General features: G+C 51.0%; 1 protein-coding gene across 1 annotated transcript; it reads left to right on the forward strand.

The window, feature by feature from the left end:
- The first annotated feature begins 1,860 nt into the window (after window positions 1-1,860).
- Window positions 1,861-15,470, forward strand: LOC140492371 (transmembrane protein 88-like). Its single transcript, XM_072591290.1, has 2 exons — window positions 1,861-2,507; window positions 15,165-15,470. The coding sequence occupies exons 1-2, from the start codon at window positions 2,226-2,228 to the stop codon at window positions 15,429-15,431; spliced, it is 549 nt and encodes a 182-aa protein (XP_072447391.1). The 5' UTR covers window positions 1,861-2,225; the 3' UTR covers window positions 15,432-15,470.
- Window positions 15,471-19,976: the final 4,506 nt, after the last annotated feature.

Raw genomic sequence — 19,976 nt, forward strand, 5'->3', positions numbered from 1 at the left:
TTGTGAGACATGATTTCCCACGCACAAAGCCATGTTGACTATCCCGAATCAGTCCTTGCCTTTCCAAATACATGTACATCCTGTCCCTCAGGATTCCCTCCAACAACTTGCCCACCACTGAGGTCAGGCTCACTGATCTATAGTTCCCTGGCTTGTCTTTACCGCCCTTCTTAAACAGTGGCACCACGTTTGCCAACCTCGTCTTCCAGCACCTCACCTGTGACTATCGATGATACAAATATCTCAGCAAGAGGCCCAGTAATCACTTCTCTAGCTTCCCACAGAGTTCTCGGGTACACCTGATCAGGTCCTGGGGATTTATCCACCTTTAACCGTTTCAAGACATCCAGCACTTCCTCCTCTGTAATATGGACATTTTGCAAGGTGTCACCATCTATTTCCCTACAGTCAATATCTTCCATCTCCTTTTCCACAGTAAATACTGATGCAAAATATTCATTTAGGATCTCCCCCATTTTCTGTGGCTCCACACAAAGGCCGCCTTGCTGATCTTTGAGGGGCCCTATTCTCTCCCTAGTCACCCTTTTGTCCTTAATGTACTTGTAAAAACCCTTTGGATTCTCCTTAATTCTATTTGCCAAAGCTATCTCCTGTCCCCTTTTTGCCCTCCTGATTCCCCTCTTCAATATACTCCTACTTTCTTTATACTCTTCTAAGGATTCACTCGATCTATCCTGTCTATACCTGACATATGCTTCCTTCTTTTTCTTAAGCAAACCCTCAATTTCTTTAGTCATCCAGCATTCCCTATACCTACCAGCCTTTCCTTTCACCCTGACAGGAATATACTTTCTCTGGATTCTTGTTATCTCATTTCTGAAGGATTCCCATTTTCCAGCCCTCCCTTTACCTGCGAACATCTGCCTCCAATCAGCTTTCGAAAGTTCTTGTCTCATGGTCAAAATTGGCTTTTCTCCAATTTAGAACTTCAACTTTTAGATCTGGTCTCTCCTTTTCCATCACTATTTTAAATCTAATAGAATTATGGTCACTGGCCCCAAAGTGCTCCCCCACTGACACCTCAGTCACCTGCCCTGCCTTATTTCCCAAGAGTAGGTCAAGTTTTACACCTTCTCTAGTAGGTACATCCACATACTGAATCAGATGATTGTCTTGTACACACTTAACAAATTCCTCTCCATCTGAACCTTTAACACTATGGCAGTCCCAGTCTATGTTTGGAAAGTTAAAATTCCCCACCATAACTACCCTATTTTTCTTACAGATAGCTGAGATCTCTTTACAAGTTTGTTTCTCAATTTCCCTCTGACTATTGGGGGCCAATAAGGTGATCATCCCTTTCTTATTTCTCAGTTCCACCCAAATAACTTCCCTGGATGTATTTCCGGGAATATCCTCCCTCAGCACAGCTGTAATGCAACTGGGCGGCACAGTTGGTTAGCCCTGCTGCCTCACAGCACCAGTGACCCAGGTTTGATTCCAGCCTCAGGTGACTGTGTGTGAGTGGAGCTTGGACGTTTTCCCCATGTATGTGTCGGTTTCCTCTCCCGTCCAAAGGTTATGATGGATTGGCCATGGGAAATTGCCCATTTGAGCCAAGGGGCATTTAATTCAGATAAATGCGAGGTGGTGCATTTTGGGAAAGCAAATCTTAGCAGGACTTATACACTTAATGGTAAGGTCCTGGGGAGTGTTGCTGAACAAAGAGACCTTGAAGTGCAGGTTCATAGCTCCTTGAAAGTGGAGTCGCAGGTAGATAGGATAGTGAAGGCTGCGTTTGGTATGCTTTCCTTTATTGGTCAGAGTATTGAGTACAGGAGTTGGGAGGGTCATGTTGCCAGGCCGCAGCTCGACACAGTCTCAGCAGCTCCCTCTCACCTCTCTGACAGCACTCGCCCAACCACCCCCACCCCCATTACTCACTCACTCTTTGTTCGTATCTCTGATGGGGGCCTGTGTTATCTCACATTCCAGGATTACGTGTGGGGGGCCCTCTGCTCCTGGCTCCAGCCGGGAGGGGAGAGAGAGAGGGAGGGAGGGAGAGGCCTGGACTCAGTTCTCAGCATTCTGTGCGAGACACAGAGAGACGAGCTTTCCAGATCCTCACAGGCAGCCCCACGCTGGGAATCTCTCGCGTGCCGGACTCCACAAAGGCTTTCCCAGAGGTTTGGGACCAGACGGTGCTAAAGGAGGGGTGTGGGGGTCACGGGTGCTGTTCGTCTGCTCTCGGGATTGGCTCCACCATGTCTGACCTTGCCGACCCGTTTGATGGCCTGGCGCTGGGCAGCCAGAGTGCAGAGATGCCCCGAGGAATGGCGCTGGGTCAGTGCCCGGGTGAACCGCTCTGCCGAGGGGAAGCGCTGGAGTTGCGCAGTGGGCTGGACTGCTGGGCGTGTGCGGTGCTCCTCACTGCACACAACATCCTGGTCACTCTTCTCAACGTGCTGCTCATTGTCACCGTCTTTGGGAGCATCCTACTGCCCGCCTCCATCATGGTCACCATCGGCCTACTCTGCCACTCCCAGGTGAGGGACACCAGAAACACCCCTCACCCCTCACCCCTCACCCCAACTCCTCACCCCATCTCAAAACCCCCACTCAAAACCCCATCAACTTCTCTCAAACCCCCCTCAGTCTCCCCCACCCCTTCACACCCCCACTCAAAACTCCCTCAGTCTCCCACACAGCCCACCCCCACTCAAAACCCCCTCAGTCTCCCTCACCCCCTCACCCCCACTCAAAACCCCCTCAGTCTCCCACACCCCCACCATCCCATTCAAAACCCCCTCAGTCTCCCCACCCCTACCCCCACCCCAAATCAAAACCCCCTCAGTCTCCCCCACCCCCTCAACCCCCCACTCAAAACCCCCTCAGTCTCCCACACTCCCCACTCCCCAACTCAAAACCCCCTCAGTCTCCCCTACACCCTCACCCCCCCACTCAAAACCCCTTCAGTCTCCCACACCCCTCAGCCTCCCCCACCCCCTCAACCCCCCACTCAAAACCTCCTCAGTCTTCCCCACTCCTCACCCCCAACTCAAAACCACCTCTGTCTCCCCCACCCCTCACCTTCACACAAAACCCCCTCAGTACCCCACCCCCTCACCCCCACTCAAAACCCCCTCAGGCTCCCCCACCCCCCCAGTCTCCACCAACCCCTCACCCCCAAATCAAAACCCCCTCAGTTTCACCCCTTCCAGTCTCCCCCACTTCTCACCCCCCCCACTCAAAACCAGGAATGGGGGAGGGTTTCAGGAATGGGGTAGTTTTGGGAAACAGGAGAGGGTTCAGGGAACAGGAGAGGGTTCAGGGAATAGGACTATGTTTGGGGAATGGGAGAGTGTTTGTGGGAAAGGAGTGGGTTTAGGGAATGGGGGGTTTGGGGGAAAGGAGAGGGTTTGGGGAATGGAAGAGTGTTTGTGGAACAGGAGTGGGTTTAGGGAATGGGGGGTGTTGGGGGACAGGAGAGGGTTTGGGGATTGGGGGAGGGTTTGGGGGACAGGAGAGGGTTTGGGGATTGGGGGAGGGTTTGGGGGACAGGAGAGGGTTTGGGGATTGGGGGAGGGTTTGGGAACAGGAGAGGGTTTGGGGAATGGGGGAGGGTTTGAGGGACAGGAGAGGGTTTGGGGATTGGGGGAGGGTTTGGGGGACAGGAGAGGGTTTGGGCGACAGAAGGTTTGGGGATTGGGGGAGGGTTTGGGGGACAGGAGAGGGTTTGGGGATTGGGGGAGGGTTTGGGGGACAGGAGAGGGTTTGGGGTTTGGGGGACAGGAGAGGGTTTGGGGGACAGGAGAGGGTTTGCGGGATAGGAGAGGGTTTGAGGGACGGGAGAGGGTTTGCGGGACAGGAGAGGGTTTGGGGATTGGGGAAGGGTTTGGGGGACAGGAGAGGGTTTGGGGATTGGGGGGAGGGTTTGGGGGACAGGAGAGTGTTTGGGGATTGGGGGGGAGGGTTTGGGGGACAGGAGAGGGTTTGGGGATTGGGGGGGAGGGTTTGGGGGACAGGAGAGGGTTTGGGCATTGGGGGAGGGGGTGCGAGTTACTAGCAATGACCTCCGTGTCTCTATGTTGAGTGAAGGTAGAGGTTGTCAGCGTTCTGGGTCCTGTTCAGATTGCATCTGGCCGCACTGTGATCCAGATGCACGTTTGCTTGGGAGACGTACCTGTGCTCTGCAGGTGTCGCTTCCAGCCCAGACACGCTTGACGACATACAGGTAAGTCTGCAATGTGGGATCTTGCTGTGTATAGACTTATGTCTCCTGCATTACAACTGTACTCCCATTGGCTAAAGGTGTTGAAAGCTGCTGAGTCGTTGCCTAGAATGTGGCAACGGTTCCGGTCTCCATCTTGGGAATGGTTTTCCTGGATGGCAGGAGTCTGAATGTCAGGGAAGGTTGAACGGGACGGAACTCTTTTTCTCTGGGAGTGGTGGAGGGAAGGCTGACCGAGGTCTTTAAAGAGATGGAGGGTCTCCACTGGTGTGGGAGACCAGAACTGAGGACCACCGACCGCAGACAGTCCCTAAATAAATCCCACCGGGAGTTCGGGAGGAACGTCTTTACTCCAGAGAGAAAGAGGAATGTGTTCGAGGGGAATAGTTTCAGTCCATTGTAGGATAGACCACACCAGGGAGAAAGGACTAGGAAGAGAGACGGAAAGGGATTGGAAGGAGACGCGTGTGGAGCAGAAAGACCAGCATGGAGCGGACGGGCCGAGTGGTCTCACAGAGGGAACTCCACAGAAGGCTCAGTGGTTAGCACTGCTGCCTCACAGCGCCAGGGACCCCGGTTCGATTCCACCCTCTGGCGACTGTCTGTGTGGAGTTTGCACATTCTTCCCCGTGTCTGCGTGGGTTTCCTCCCACAGTCCAAAGATGTGCAGGTTAGGGTGGATTGGCCGTGGGGAATGCAGGGTTGCAGGGAAAGGATAGAGGGGGAGGGGATTGCAGGTGACTCTGGGGGGGGGGGGGGGGGCGGGGGGATGCTCCTCAGAGGGCCTGTGTGGACTCAGTTGGCCAAAAAAGCCTGTTTCCACGCTGCAGCGATTCGATCTTCTATTCTACCTTCCTCCACCCAGCACCCCTGGGGCGGAGGAGCCTCTGAGATGTCAGGGAATTATCCCAGCCCCCTCCAACCCCCCCCCACCAACCCCACACTCGGCTCTTATGGATTCCAGTGAAGGGCGGAGTGAGATCAGCGAGGTCTGGTCTTCATCCAGCCTATGATTTGATATTGAATTCCTCGCCCTCGCCTGCCTGCTCTCAGAGGACTGAAGCTACCCAGGGGTTTTGAAAGGACAGCAAAATTCTCAGCCTGCTGGTTATTTTTTTGGTTTACCCGGAGATTGAGGAACCCAGTGCCCTACATCCTCTTTCCCAGCTTCATCCCCTTAGCTAACAACCAATTCCCTCCACCCGCACCTCCCTCACCCCGGAGACCACTGGGAATCAGTGGGGAAGCCACTCATAGCTGAGGCAGAGGACAAATTTCACCGAGGGTAAGCCTTGGCCGAGGGATGGGGTTGGGGAGGGGGGTGGGGAAGCAAGTATCTGTGAGAAATGAAAGTGCTAGTGCTCCATTTTGCGGTACCTGCCTGGTCGGGCCTTTATGGCTCATTTGCAATTTTACCACGGAGAGCTTCAGCCTGGGCAGGAGATTCCCCTTGGCCAAGGAAAGAGGGAGAACCTATGGAGAATCAGAGGATCTACCTATCGGGAAAGGGGGAAGTTTGGCCTATAGAGAAGCAACTTCGGCCTAGAGAATGAGCCTGAGGCCTGAGGTCTGAGCCTTGAGGCCTGGGCACTGGGGCCTTGACTGTAAGGCCTAAGCACACAGGACTGAGGCCTAAGTGCTGAAGCTTGAGGCCTGGGCCATAGGCCTTTTAAATGGATGGATAAGAAACTGACAGAGTTCCAGCCTGTGGTTTCTGTATTTAAAACTCATATTTGACTCTTTATCTGATGCGGGAAAGAGTATGCAGCCCTTGTGGAGCTTTAGATAGACATTGGTCGAAGATAGTTGCTGTGGAACCAATTTGTAATCTTCAGTCTTCCCTGAACTGCTATTTCCAGCACTTCCATATTGACAGCAAATGACAGTTTGTGGTAAATCCTCAATAATCTGGATATTCTGACTCAGATTAGTGAGTGAATGGACAATGGAAGCTTCCTATAGTCGGTCATCCTTCCTTTATTTCTCCCTTCTCTATCTCTCTCTCTCTCTCTCTCTCGCTCTCTGTCTGTTAGTGTTTTTCCAGAAAATTCCTGTGAAGATTTTCTAACACAAGTGAAGATATGGAAACAATCCGAAAACTCCAGGCAGTTTCGGACGATTGGGATATGATCACTTTCCCGAAATCCTGAAAGTCACAGAGTCTTATGTCAGGGACGCAATTCTGTTCAGATTTTACCACGATTGTGCTGTAATTTAACTGTAACTCTGATTCCATTGTACAAAAGTCCAAAGTTAGACCATTCTGCCCCTTGAGCCAAATAAATCTGGTCACAGCTGATTTTTTTTTTAAGAATTAGAATCCCTACAGCATGGAAACAGGCCCTTCGGCCCAACAAGTCCACACTGACCCTCCGAAGAGTATCCCACCCAGGCCCATTCCCCTACTGTATTACTCCTACATTTACCCCTGACTAATGCGCCTAACCCACACATCCCTGAACACTATGGGGCAATTTAGCACGGCCAATCCACCCTAACCTACACATCCCTGAACACTATGGGGCAATTTAGCATGGCCAATCCACCCTAACCTACACATCCCTGAACACTATGGGGTAATTTAGCACGGCCAATCCACCCTAACCTACACATCCCTGAACACTATGGGGTAATTTAGCATGGCCAATCCACCCTAACCTACACATCCCTGAACACTATGGGGCAATTTCCCGTGGCCAATCCACCCTAACCTACACATCCCTGAACACTATGGGGTAATTTAGCATGGCCAATCCACCCTAACCTACACATCCCTGAATACTATGGGGCAATTTCCCGTGGCCAATCCACCCTAACCTACACATCCCTGAACACTATGGGGCAATTTCCCGTGGCCAATCCACCCTAACCTACACATCCCTGAGCATTATGGGACAATTTCCTGTGGCCATTCCTGAGGAGATCATGTTTGACAATGTTGGAGTCTTTCAGGATGTAACTTTCTGGCATAGATACCAGAGAGTCAGTGGACGTGGCTTAGTTGGATTTTCGGCAGGAGGATGTTAATGATCAATAGTAGAGCAGGTGGGATTGGGATATGGATTGAGAGAGAGGAAGCAGATTAATCTCAGGATGGTAGAGAGCCTTCCTCAGTGGCTGTAGATGTCTGCAATTCTATGGGCAGGCTGTAGGTCAGTGAGGTCAGAGAGACGTACAGCATGGAAACAGTCCCTTCAGTCCCAACCCAATCTAGTCCCACCTTCCATCACCCGGCCCATATCCCTCCAAACCCTTCCTATTCATATACCCATCCAGATGCCTCTTAAATGTTGTAATTGTACCAGCCTCCACCACATCCTCTGGGAGCTCATTCCATACACACACACACACCACCTTATCATAACCGTCAGTGCTTGGTCTGCAACTGTTCATCATCTGTATAAATGTTTGGAATGTGGGGACCAATTGTAACGTTTTCAGCAAGAATACAAACTGCTGGAAAATCTCAGTAGGTCAGGTATCATCTGTGGAAAGCAGATGGAGTTAATGTTTCCAGTCTACTGCCAGACTTGCTGAGATTAACTGAGAGTAAACTGGAAAGGGAGGGCTGCAGATGCTGGAGACCAGAGTAGAAAAGTTGTGATGCTGGAAAAGCACAGCAGGTCAGGCAGCATCCGAGGAGCAGGAGAGTCGACGTTTCGGGGAAGAGTGGTGTAGAGCCCAAGGGGACTGAGAGATAAATGGGAAGGGGTGGGGCTGGGGGGGAAGGTAGCTGAGAGTGCAATAGGTGGTTGGAGGTGGGGGTAAAGGTGATAGGTCGGAGAGGATAGATGGGATAGGTGGGATAGGTCATGAGGGAAGTGCTGAGTTAGAAGGTTGGCTCTGGGATAAGATGGGAAATAAGGAAACTGGTGAAATCCACATTGATCCCATATGGTTGAAGGTTCCTGAAGTGAAAGATGAGGCGTTCTTCCTCCAGGCATCGGGTAGTAAGGGAGTGGCGGTGGAGATGACCAAGGACATGTCCTTGGTGAGGTGGGAGGGGGAGTTGAAGTGTTCAGCCACGGGGCGGTGGGGTTGATTTGGTGCAGGTGTCCCGGAGATGTTCCCTAAAGCGCTCTGCGAGTAGACGTCCTGTCTCCCCAATGTAGAGGAGACTTCATCGGGAGCAACGGATACAGTAGATGACATGTTTGGATGTGCAGATAAGTTTCTGTCGGATGTGGAAGGATCCTTTGGGGCCTTGGATGGAGGTGAGGGGGGGGGGGGGGGGTGTGGGCGCAGGATTTGCAATTCCTGCGGTGGCAGGGGATGGTGCCAGGAGGGAGGGTGGGTCGGTGGACCTGATGAGGGAATCATGAGGGGGGAATGGTCTTTACAGAATGCAAATAGGGTGGGGAGAGAAATATATCTCTGGTGGGGTGGAAGGTGAGGATCAGGGGGTTCTGTCCTTGTTGTGGTTGGAGGGATGGGGTTCGAGGACAGAGGTTCTGGGAGTGGATGAGATGCGTTGGAGGGCATCTTCAACCACATAGGAAAGGAAATTGGAGTCTTTAAAGAAGGAGGCCATCTGTTGTGTTCTGTGGTGGAACTGGTCCTCCTGGGAGCAGATACAGTGGAGGCGGAGGAGGTAGGAATACGGGATAGCATTTTTGCAGGAAGCAGGGTGGGAGGAGTTGGTGGGTTTGTAGTAGATGTCAGTGTTGAGTCGGTCACCGTTGATGGGACTGGAGAGGTCCAGGAAGGGGAGGGAGGTGTCAGATGGTCAGAAGGTCAGGGTGGAATGTGTTGGTGAAGCTGATGAACTGTTCAACTTTCTTGTGGGAGCACAAGGTGACATTGATGCAGTCATTGATGTAACAGAGAAAAAGGTGGGGCTTGGTGCCAGTGTAACTCCGAAAGATGGACTGTTCTATGTAGCCGAAGAAGGGACAGGCATAGCTGAGGCCCATGTGGGTGCCCATGGCTACCCCTTTTGTCTGGAGGAAGTGGGATGATTGAAAGGAGAAATTGAGGGTGAGGACCAGTTCAGCCAAATGAATAAGAGTGTCAGTGGAAGAGTTTGGTGGGGATGCCGGGAGAGGAAGAAACGGAGAGCTTGGAGGCCCTGGTCATGGCGGATGGAGGTGTAGAGGGACTGGATATCCATGGTGAAGATGAGGCATTGGGAACCAGGGAAACGGAAGTCTTGGAGGAGATGGAGGGTGTGGGTGGGGTGTCCTGAACACGTGGGGAATTCCTGGACTAGGGGGGATAGGACAGTGTCGAGGTAGGTAGAGATGAGTTCAGTGGGGCAGGAGCATGCTGAGACCATGGGTCGGCCAGGGTGGTCAGGCTTGTGGATCTTGGGAAGGAGGTAGAACAGGTGGATCTTGGGAAGGAGGTAGAACAGGGCCCCAAGCTATGAGGTTGGAAGCTGTGGGTGGGAGATCTCCTGAGGTGATGTGGTTCTGTATGGTCTGGGAGATGATGGTTTGGTGATGGGGGAGTGCGGTCATGGTCGAGGGAGTGGTAGGAAGAGGTGAATTCGAGTTGGCGTCTGGCTTCAGCGGTGTAGAGGTCAATGCGCCAGACTACCACTGCGCCCCCTTTATCTGCTGGTTTGATGGTGAGGTCGGTATTGGAGCAGAGGGATTGGAGGGCTGCGCATTGTGAGGGTGAGAGGTTGGAGTGGGGGAGGGGGGTCGACAGGTTGAGGTGGTCAATGTCACAGCGACAGTTGGAAATGAAGAGGTCAAGAGGCCAGCATGGGGTGTCCAGGTGGATGGGGTGTGTTGGAGGCGGGAGAAGAGGTCTCAGTGAGTGAACGGGAGTCCTGAGCTAGAACACCGCAGAGGGAATCTACTGGGAATAAGTGTGACGGTACGTGTTTTGTAAGAAGAAGAAACAGAAAAACAGCACATTTCTTTCATGACGAGAGGTCGGGAAGTGTGCTTGTCCAAAAGTCACTCAGAGTGAACACGCAAGTGAATCGAGAGGACTTGGATCTAGGAGTAAAGGTAACCTGCTGCAGCTGGAAAGCCTTAGTGAGACCACCCCGAAACATTGGGTAGAGAGGGAGTGCAACAGGGGTTGACTAGATTACTCCTGGGATGGGGAGCAACCTGGGGTCAGTATTCTGTAGGGTTTTGAGTGATAAAAGGCGAATGCAGGATGGGACAATCATAGGCCTGAACTTCCCACACATCCCTGACTTAAATAGTATTTGTAGTCTTGCAGATGTAGAGACCAACAGACAAGCTCCCAGAACCTCATTTAATAACTCTTATCAAGTGAAGAAATGGACTTTATAAGTTCTAAATATTTAATTATTTGATGAAGCCATATCACGGACCCCCCCCCCACAGTGTGGAAGCAGGCCCTTCGAGTCCACTCTGTAGAGTATCCCACTCAGACCCACCACTCCCTCCGCCCTATATCTGCATTTCCCATGGCTAACCCACCTAGCCTGCACATCCCTGGACCCTATGGGGCAACTTCCCACAGCCAATCCACCCTGACCTGCACATCCTTTGGACTGTGGGAGGAAAAAGGAGCACCCGGAGAGGAGTTATGCGGATTCAGGGAGAATGTGCAAACTCCACACAGACAGTGTGGAATCGAACCTGGGTCCCTGGTGCTGTAAGGCTGCAGTGCTAACCACCCCTGTACTGAGGATCTTAACTTCCAATCAGTATCCAGTCTAAACAGACAAGAGGGAGCTATCCACCAATCATCCGTGTGCCAGGCTGGGACAATATCCTTCAATGTTTCGGAATCAGCTGTGCTCCCAGTCTGTCTGTCCCTACCTGAGTCCCACACAGGTCTGTCTGCTTCCTCTAGAGCCCATAGATGCCTGTGGTGATTTTATTGTGAATCTACACAAACTCCTTTGTAACTCAGTTGTAACTTGCCACAACACCTGCAGTACTGATGTATCACTCCTGTGGTTCCATTGTAACCCTGTCCCAACGCTGTTGTCATTCTCTTGTGTTTCAATCCTATTGTCACTCTGCTGCTATTCCATTTGTAACTCAGCCATAGCCCTGCTGCATCTTATAGAAACACAGAAGGGAGGAGCAAGTGTAGGCCATTGGCCCCTTGAGACTGTTCTACCATTCAACATGGTGCTGGCTGATCATCACATATCTGTTGATCCCTTTAGCCACAGAGCTCTATCTATCTCCCTTCTTGTAAACACATGGTGGTTTGGCCGCAACCACTTTCTTTGGCACTGAATTCCACCGACTCACAACTCTGTGTGTGTGTGTGTGAAGAAATTTCTCCTCCCCTCAGCCCTAAACGTTTTATCCCTCATTCTTAAAACTTCCCCAAGTCTGTCCACCATCGACAGGACACAGGTCAGGAGGGTGAGGGAATACTCCCCATTTGCCCCTGGATGGGGGCAGCCCCAACAACACTCGAGGGGCTCGACACCATCCAGGACAAAGCAGCCCCCGTTTGATTGGCACCACATCCAGCCCCTCCCTCACCGACGCTCAGTAGCAGCAGTGTGTCCTCCAGGGTGCGTTGTTGCAGGAACTCACCAAGGTTTCTCTGACAGTACCTTCCAATTATTTCCAACTGGAAGGACAAGGGCAGCAGGTAAACGTGAACATCACCCCCTGCAGGTTCCCCTCCAGGGCACTCCCCATCCCGATTTGGGAAATATATCACCGTTCCTTCACCGTCGCTGGGTCAAAATCCTGGAATTTCCATCCTGAGGATATTGTGGGTTCAAGAAGGCAGCTCACCACCACCTTCCCAAGGGTCAACTAGGGATGGGCAATAAATGCTGGGCACAGCCAGCGATGCCGATGTGTTAAGAGTGAATGTTTTAAAAAAAGACTCCTGGTTCTAGGCTCCTGAAGTATCGGGAGCACTCTTCTTCCATCTAACCTGTCTAGTCCTGTTGGAATTTTATAGGTTGCTATGAATTCCCCCAATTCTTCAAAAACTCCAGTGTATACAATCCTAAACTGACTCAATCTCTCCTCGGACAAGAGGACCAAAACCACACACAACGTTCCAGTGTTGGAGCAAATTACTGCAGATGCTGGAAGCTGTACTGGAAACAGCTCCGATGAAGAGCTGTTGAGACTGGAAACGTTCGCTTGCCCCCTCTCCATGGATGCTGCCTGACCCACTGTGATCTCCAGCATTTTGTTGTTTCGATGCACAATATTCCAGGAGTGGCCTTCCCACTATATTGTAACTCTGCTGTCGATCTGTTGTAATTCAGCTGCAACATTGCCATAACTATGTTGTAGCTCTGATACACTCCTCCTGTGACTCGATTTTAACCCTGCTGTAACTCTTTTCTCATTCTGTTGTGACTCTGTCATAAGCCCACTTTGCTTTAGCCCCATTGTAACTCTGTTCTAAGTTCATTTTAACACTGTTATGACTTCAGTATTATGCTGGTGTGTCCATTTTAACTTCATTATACATCTGCTATATCTCTACTCTGCTCTAAGACTAGTTTATCTCTGCTTTAACTCCATTGGAACATTGTTGTAACTCGATTGTATTTCCATCATAATGAAGCTGTTCCTCTGCTGTAACATGTCTTGAAACAGTTAAAGGTGGATAAATCCCCAGGACCTGATCAGGTGTACCCGAGAACTCTGTGGGAAGCTAGAGAAGTGATTGCTGGGTCTTTTGCTGAGATAGTCACAGGTGAGGTGCCAGAAGATTGGAGTTTGGCTAATGTGGTGCCACTGTTTAAGAAGGGCGGTAAAGACAAGCCAGGGAACTATAGACCAGTGGGCCTGACCTCGGTGGCGGGCAAGTTGTTGGAGGGAATCCTGAGGGACAGGATGTACATGTATTTGGAAAGGCAAGGACTGATTCGGGATAGTCAACATGGCTTTGTGCGGGTAAATCATGTCTCACAAACTTGATTTGTGAGTTTTTTGAAGAAGTAACAAAGAAGATTGATGAGGGTAGAGTAGTAGATGTGATCAATATGGACTTCAGTAAAACGTTCGACAAGGTTCCCCATGGGAGACTGATTAGCAAGGTTAGATCTCATGGAATACAGGGAGAACTAGCCATTTGGATACAGAACTGGCTCAAAGGTAGAGGACAGAGGGTGGTGGTGGAGGGTTGTTTTTCAGACTGGAGGCCTGTGACCAGTGGAATGCCACAAGGATCGGTGCTGGGCCCTCTACTTTTTGTCATTTACATAAATGATTTGGATGAGAGCATAAGAGGTACAGTTAGTAAGTTTGCAGATGACACCAAAATTGGAGGTGTAGTGGACACGAAGAGGGTTACCTCAGATTACAACAGGATCTGGACCAGATGGGCCAATGGGCTGAGAAGTGGCAGATGGAGTTTAATTCAGATAAATGCGAGGTGCTGCATTTTGGGAAAGCAAATCTTAGCAGGACTTATACACTTAATGGTAAGGTCCTAGGGAGTGTAGCTGATCAAAGAGACCTTGGAGTGCAGGTTCATAGGTCCTTGAAAGTGGAGTCGCAGGTAGATAGGATAGTGAAGGCGGCGTTTGGTATGTGTTCCTTTATTGGTCAGAGTATTGAGTACAGGAGTTGGGAGGTCATGTTGCGGCTGTACAGGACATTGGTTAGGCTACTGTTGGAATATTGCATGCAATTCTGGTTTCCTTCCTATCGGAAAGATGTTGTGAAACTTGAAAGGGTTCAGAAAAGATTTACAAGGATGTTGCCAGGGTTGGAGCATCTGAGCTACAGGGAGGGGTTGAACAGGCTGGGGCTGTTTTCCCTGGAGCGTCAGAGGTTGAGGGGTAACCTTATAGAGGTTTACAAAATTATGAGGGGCATGGATTGGATAAATAGACAAAGTCTTTTCCCTGGGGTCGGGAAGTCCAGAACTAGAGGGTATAGGTTTAGGGTGAGAGGGGGAAGATATAAAGGAGACCTAAGGGGCAACTTTTTCACACAGAGGGTGGTACGTGTATGGAATGAGCTGCCAGAGGAAGTGGTGGAGGATGGTACAATTGCAATATTTAAGAGGCATTTGGATGGGTATGTGAATAGGAAGGGTTTGGAGGGATATGGGCCGGGTGCTGGCAGGTGGGATTGGGTTGGGAAATCTGGTCGGCATGGACGGGTTGGACCGAAGGGTCTGTTTCCATGCTGTACGTCTCTATGACTCTATAACTTCACAGTATCTCTGTTGCAAATCTACTGTGACTATTTCTTTTGTGATTTTTGTAGCACTATTGTAATTTCATTGTAACCCCACTATACCTCTGCTGTATATCTGGTGTACCTCTGTGGTAATTCTATTGCATGTTCACTGTGACTCTCATACCTCAAGCACAACTGCATTATAATTATTTTGTCATTCTTTTGTAATACATCAGGCAGCACAGTGCCTCAGTGATTAGCACTGCTGCCTCCCAGCGCCAGGGACCCGGGTTCGATTCCAGCCTTGGGTAACTTTCTGTGTCGACTTTGCATGTTCCCCCCCTGTCTGCGTGATGGTGCTCTGGTTTTCTCCCACAGTCCGAATATATGCAGGTTAGGGTGAATTGGCTGTGCTAAGTTGTCTGTTTGGGTCAATGGGCTGAGGGGTGGCAGATGGAGTTTAATTGAGATAAATGTGCGGTGCTGCAGTTTGGGACAGCAAATCTTACCAGGACCTATTTATACACTTAATGGTAAGGTTCTGGGGATTGTTGCTGAACAAAGAGACCTTGGAGGGTTCAGGGATGTGTAGGTTAGATGCATTAGTTAGGGGTAAATGTAGAGTAATAGGGTAGGGGAATGGGTCTGGGTGGGATAGTCTTTGGAGGGTTGGTGTGGACTTGTTGGGCCAAATGGCCTGTTTCTATGCTGTAGGGATACGATGATTCTATTGTAACTCTGCTGTCTACTGCTATAACTCCACTGTAACCTGATTGTTATCTCTAATGTAATTCCATTGTAACCTAAATGTAATTACTATTGTAATTCTAATAATGTAATTCCTCTGTAACTCCGCTGTAACTTTATTGTAACTTGATTGTAACTCTGCTGTCTCTCTCTCTCTCTCCCCCTTGCAGGTTTTGAACTCCCAGGCGAGTCACTGCAAGCAGTTCCTGAACGATAACAGTTCCACTGCCCTGATGGTGGTGGGCTTCGTTCTGGTGACACCGTTAGCAGTCCTGGCTCTGGCTGCTTACTGTCGGCTCGCACGGCGCCTGGAACTTGGCCTCTGCTTTATCCCGTACAGCAAGGCCGTGTACCGGAATCTTCCAGCCTCCCGCTACCGCTGGACGGGGGGTTGCTGCCTCAGGACGGGGGAGACTTCAGGAAAAGTTTGGGTGTAACGTCTGTCCATGGCCAATGTGATGGGTCAGAGCAAGAGTGTGGGGGTGGGGGAAGGAATGGGGGTCTGGCGTCTGTACCATTACTGTTGGGGGGGAAGGGGAATGGGAATGTGTACCATTACTGTTGGGGGGAAGGGGAATGGGAATGTGTACCATTACTGTTGGGGGGGAAGGGAAATGGGAATGTGTACCATTACTGTTGGGGGGAAGGGGAATGGGAATGTGTACCATTACTGTTGGGGGGAAGGGGAATGGGAATGTGTACCATTACTGTTGGGGGGGAAGGGGAATGGGAATGTGTACCATTACTGTTGGGGGAAGGGGAATGGGAATGTGTACCATTACTGTTGGGGGGAAGGGGAATGGGAATGTGTACCATTACTGTTGGGGGGAAGGGGAATGGGAATGTGTACCATTACTGTTGGGGGGAAGGGGAATGGGAATGTGTACCATTACTGTTGGGGGAAGGGGAATGGGAATGTGTACCATTACTGTTGGGGGGAAGGGGAATGGGAATGTGTACCATTACTGTTGGGGGGAAGGGGAATGGGAATGTGTACCATTACTGTTGGGGGGAAGGGGAATGGGAATGTGTACCATTACTGTTGGGGGGAAGGGGAATGGGAATGTGTACCATTACTGTTGGGGGGAGTGCAGAATAGGGTCTTGGGTCTGTACCATTACTGTCGTGGGGGGAATGGGGGTCTGTACCATTACTGTTGGTGGTGGTGGTGGTGGGGGGGGGGGGGGGTGCGGCAGGGAATGGCAATCTAGGGCCTGTACCAATGCTGTAGGGTGGGGGGAAATGAAAGTCTGGCATCTGTACTATTACTATTGGTGGGGGCGAGAATGGGGGTCTGGGGTCTGTACCATTACAGTCAGTGGGGGGAAGGGAATGGGGGTCTGGGCTCTGTACCATTACAGTCAGTGGGGGGAAGGGAATGGGGGTCTGGGCTCTGTACCATTACAGTCAGTGGGGGGAAGGGAATGGGGGTCAGGGGTCTGTACCATTACTGTTGGGGGAGAATGAAGATCTAGGGTGTGTGCTGTTAACATCAGGGGGAGGGTGTAGAAGTAGGGATCTGGTATCTGCACCATTATATTGGGTGGGAGGGGGAATAGCATTCTGGTGTCTGTACCTGTCTGTTACTGTTGGGAAAGAGGGTGTGGGCATGGGGGTCTGGTATCTGCAGGATTATATCAGATGGGAGGGGGCATGGATGTCTGGGGTCTGTACCATTATTGCTGGGTGCAATGACATGGAGGAGGGGGTATAAGGGTGGGAAGGTATGTACCATTACTGAGAGGTGAAGAGGAGAGATGGGTTTGTACCATCAATGAAGTGGGGTGGGGGCGGCAAAAGGGACCTTTGATGAGTGCTTCTGTACCATCACTGAGGCGAGTGGGAAAGACCTGGTCTGTAGCATCTCAAATCCCAATTCCAGTTAATTACACCACCACCCCCACTTCCCCAACAGGGAAATGATGTGTGGGGTGGGGGGAGGGGTAGTTAATGTCACAATCTTCCTCAACTGAGGTCAGCTAACTGCTGCTATGGAACTTGTTTGCCTCGGTGCTGTGCGATATACCGGGGCAGAGGTGGGGTGGAGCCATCTCACAGCCCCTGCCCAGTTACCCCTCAGCTGTCACTCTGGGATAGTGCTTAATAAAACTGAGACTTGGCACAGAAAGAGTCCATTCAACCCACCGGGTCTGTGAAACATCCATCTGATGATAAAATCGTAGAGGTTTACAGTCGAGAAGGAGGCCATTCGACCCATCGAGTCTGTACTGGCTCCTGAAAAGGCCACTCAGTCAGGCCTGTTCACCAGCCCTATCTCCGTAGCCTTATAAATTTTAATTAGATCCACTTCCAAGCACCATCCTTAACATCGGCGTATCTTACACCCCTTCAACTACTGCACTCCTTATAAAAAGCTTCCTCAAGCTTTTGGGCCACACAGAGGATGGGATAACAGAAGGACATCAGGCCCTTGCTCCTGACCTCCCCCCTGCTGCTCCGGGCTCAGTTGGAAAACTCGAAATCGCAGCACGACAAATAATCCGACACAAATTGTTCAGATACTGCTCCCCCAACATTTGGATGGATCCTGGGATGGGGCCCCGTGTTGTCACCCTCTTAGATACCCACTGGTGGTGATCATTCTGCAGGGATGTACCAATCTTGGGAGGAAGCTACCAGGAGGAAAGGGGGTCAATCCAACATTGTTAACTATTCAGTGGGTTCTTGGCCAATCAAGTCTAGACTCACACCCTATCCCTGTAATCCCACATTTACTGTAGCTAACCCACCTAGCCTGTGCATCCCTAGACACTATTGGGCAATTTAACATTGTCATTCCAGTGTAACCAGCACACCTTTTGGATTGTGGGAGGAACCCCACACTGACTTTTGGAATATTGTGTGCGATTCTGGTCTCCTTCCTATCGGAAAGATGTTGTGAAACTTGGATGGGTTCAGAAAAGATTTACAAGGATGGCGCCAGGGTTGGAAGATTTGAGCTATAGGGAGAGGCTGTTTTCCCTGGAGTGTCGGAGGCTGAGGGGTGACCTTATAGAGGTCTGTGGGGGGCATGAATGGGCAGGGTCTTTCCCCTGGGGTTGGGGGGGGGGGGTCCAGAACTAGAGGGCATAGGTTTGGGGTGGGAGGGAATGGTGTAAGGGAGACCTGGGGGGAGGGTAACATTTTCAGGCAGGGGGTGGTATATCTGTGGAATGCGCAACCAGGGGCGGTGGTGGGGGGGCTGGTGCAATTGTGGGATTTGGGAGGCATCTGGATGGGTATATGAGTGGGGGAGGGGTTTGGGCCAAGTGCTGGGAAACAGAACTAGATTAGGTTGGGATATCTGGTCGGCATGGACGAGTTGGACCGAAGGGTCTGTTTCTGTGCTGTACATCTCTATGACTCTATGACATGGGGAGAATGTGCAAACTCCACTCAGACAGTCACCTGAGGCTGGAATCGAACCCAGGACCCTGGGGCCATGAGGCAGCAGTGCTAACCACTGAGCCACCGTGCCACTCAATATTCAGTGTGTCTTCTTTTCTGTTTAATATTCAGTGGGTTTTTTTTTCCCCAATGGGGGCAGGAAACTGATTACAATCACTGGGACCAGCAGCGTCTGGTTGGTCAAGGGGAGGGGTAACTGGATCAGCGGCTAGATTTATAGATCTACAGATCGATCCCGATCAGAGGCCATGTACTCCAGAAGGTTGTGGTTACCTGACAACACAGTCTGGGCTGTCGCATGGGAGGAGATGGGTGATGGAAAGGCAGGAGTTGGACGGGAAGGTTTCACGAGGGAAGCCTGGGCCTAGACGAGGCCCAGAGGTTGAGATTGTAATCCAGACGGGCATGAACGTCGAACCCGCTCCACAGTCTGATTGTCTCCCTCAGTGCCATTTTCTCCCCAACATCCCCATATCCATTGACACCCCTAACAACCGGAAATCTCTGTCTGGAACAATGATTCCACCGCCCTCTGGGGTCGAGAATTCCAAAGGTCCGCACCCTCCTCGAGTTGAAGCAATTCCTCCTCAGCTCAGTCAGAAATGACCTCCTGCTTATTCAGAGATTCTGCCTTCATGTTCGAGACCTCCTTAGTCAGGGGGAACACATCTTTTCAGATTCCTGATGAAGGGCTCTTGCCCGAAACGTCGATTCTCCTGCTCCTCGGATGCTGCCTGACCTGGCTGTGCTTTTCCAGCACCACGGTCTCGACTCTGATCTCCAGCATCTGCACGTCCTCGTTGCCTCCTGGTTGATCTTCCCTGTATCTACCCGCTGTGAGGACTTTCGACATTTTAATGGGATCACCACACGGTGTTCTATACTCAGGAGGATTCAGTAACAGCCTCCTTGTGGGACAGCACTGACACCTACCTGCTGAATATCTATCACCCCCCCAGAAGCTGACAGGGCAAGTTGAATCAAGAAATGGCCTCCAGGCAGAGGGGAGCCATTTGGGAGCCAATCCGAGCTATCTGCACAGGAAATCTGTACCTTTTCCTCAGTGCACAGATGGGCTGAATGGCCTACTCTAGCACCCGTTTAACACTGAGTAGAATCATCTGTTGGGGGGGGGGGGTCATCGAAGCTGCTTTCTGACTGGTTTTGGGAGGCGGGAAAATTAAAAATGGCAGCTGCACGCGGATGTCGGTTCAGAAAGCGATGGGTGGAGAATCGAGGGTGTTCTGGGTATCCCTGTCGCCTCGTTGAGGGGCAGATCCACAGCAGAGGGGTTGGTAAAAGAGCAACTCCTTGTGGAGTGGGTTCCCGTCGCTACGGGAACGGAGCGTTGTCAAACCATGGTGGAAATAAAGTGAACTGATTCATTGAACACATCAAGAGTCACATGCCTCGTTCGTCTGCGTGGGCGTCAAAGGTCAAAGGCCAAAGGCACGCAAGTCCAGATCATAATGGAGTACAGGAGAACCTTCTGTTCTCCTGTAGGCTGGGTCAGAGGTTATTCCATTGAAGGGGAAATTAATTGCGGGGATAAGGATGATGAAAGGATTCAAAAC

The sequence above is a fragment of the Chiloscyllium punctatum genome, chromosome 21, assembly GCF_047496795.1.
Source record: "Chiloscyllium punctatum isolate Juve2018m chromosome 21, sChiPun1.3, whole genome shotgun sequence".
Classification (NCBI taxonomy): domain Eukaryota; kingdom Metazoa; phylum Chordata; class Chondrichthyes; order Orectolobiformes; family Hemiscylliidae; genus Chiloscyllium; species Chiloscyllium punctatum.

Coding starts and splice junctions, on each gene's coding strand:
- LOC140492371 (XM_072591290.1), top strand. CDS start 2,226: ATGTCTGACCTTGCCGACCCGTTTGATGGCCTGGCGCTGGGCAGCCAG. Junction 2,508..15,164: donor GCCTACTCTGCCACTCCCAG/GTGAGGGACACC, acceptor TCCCCCTTGCAG/GTTTTGAACTCCCAGGCGAG.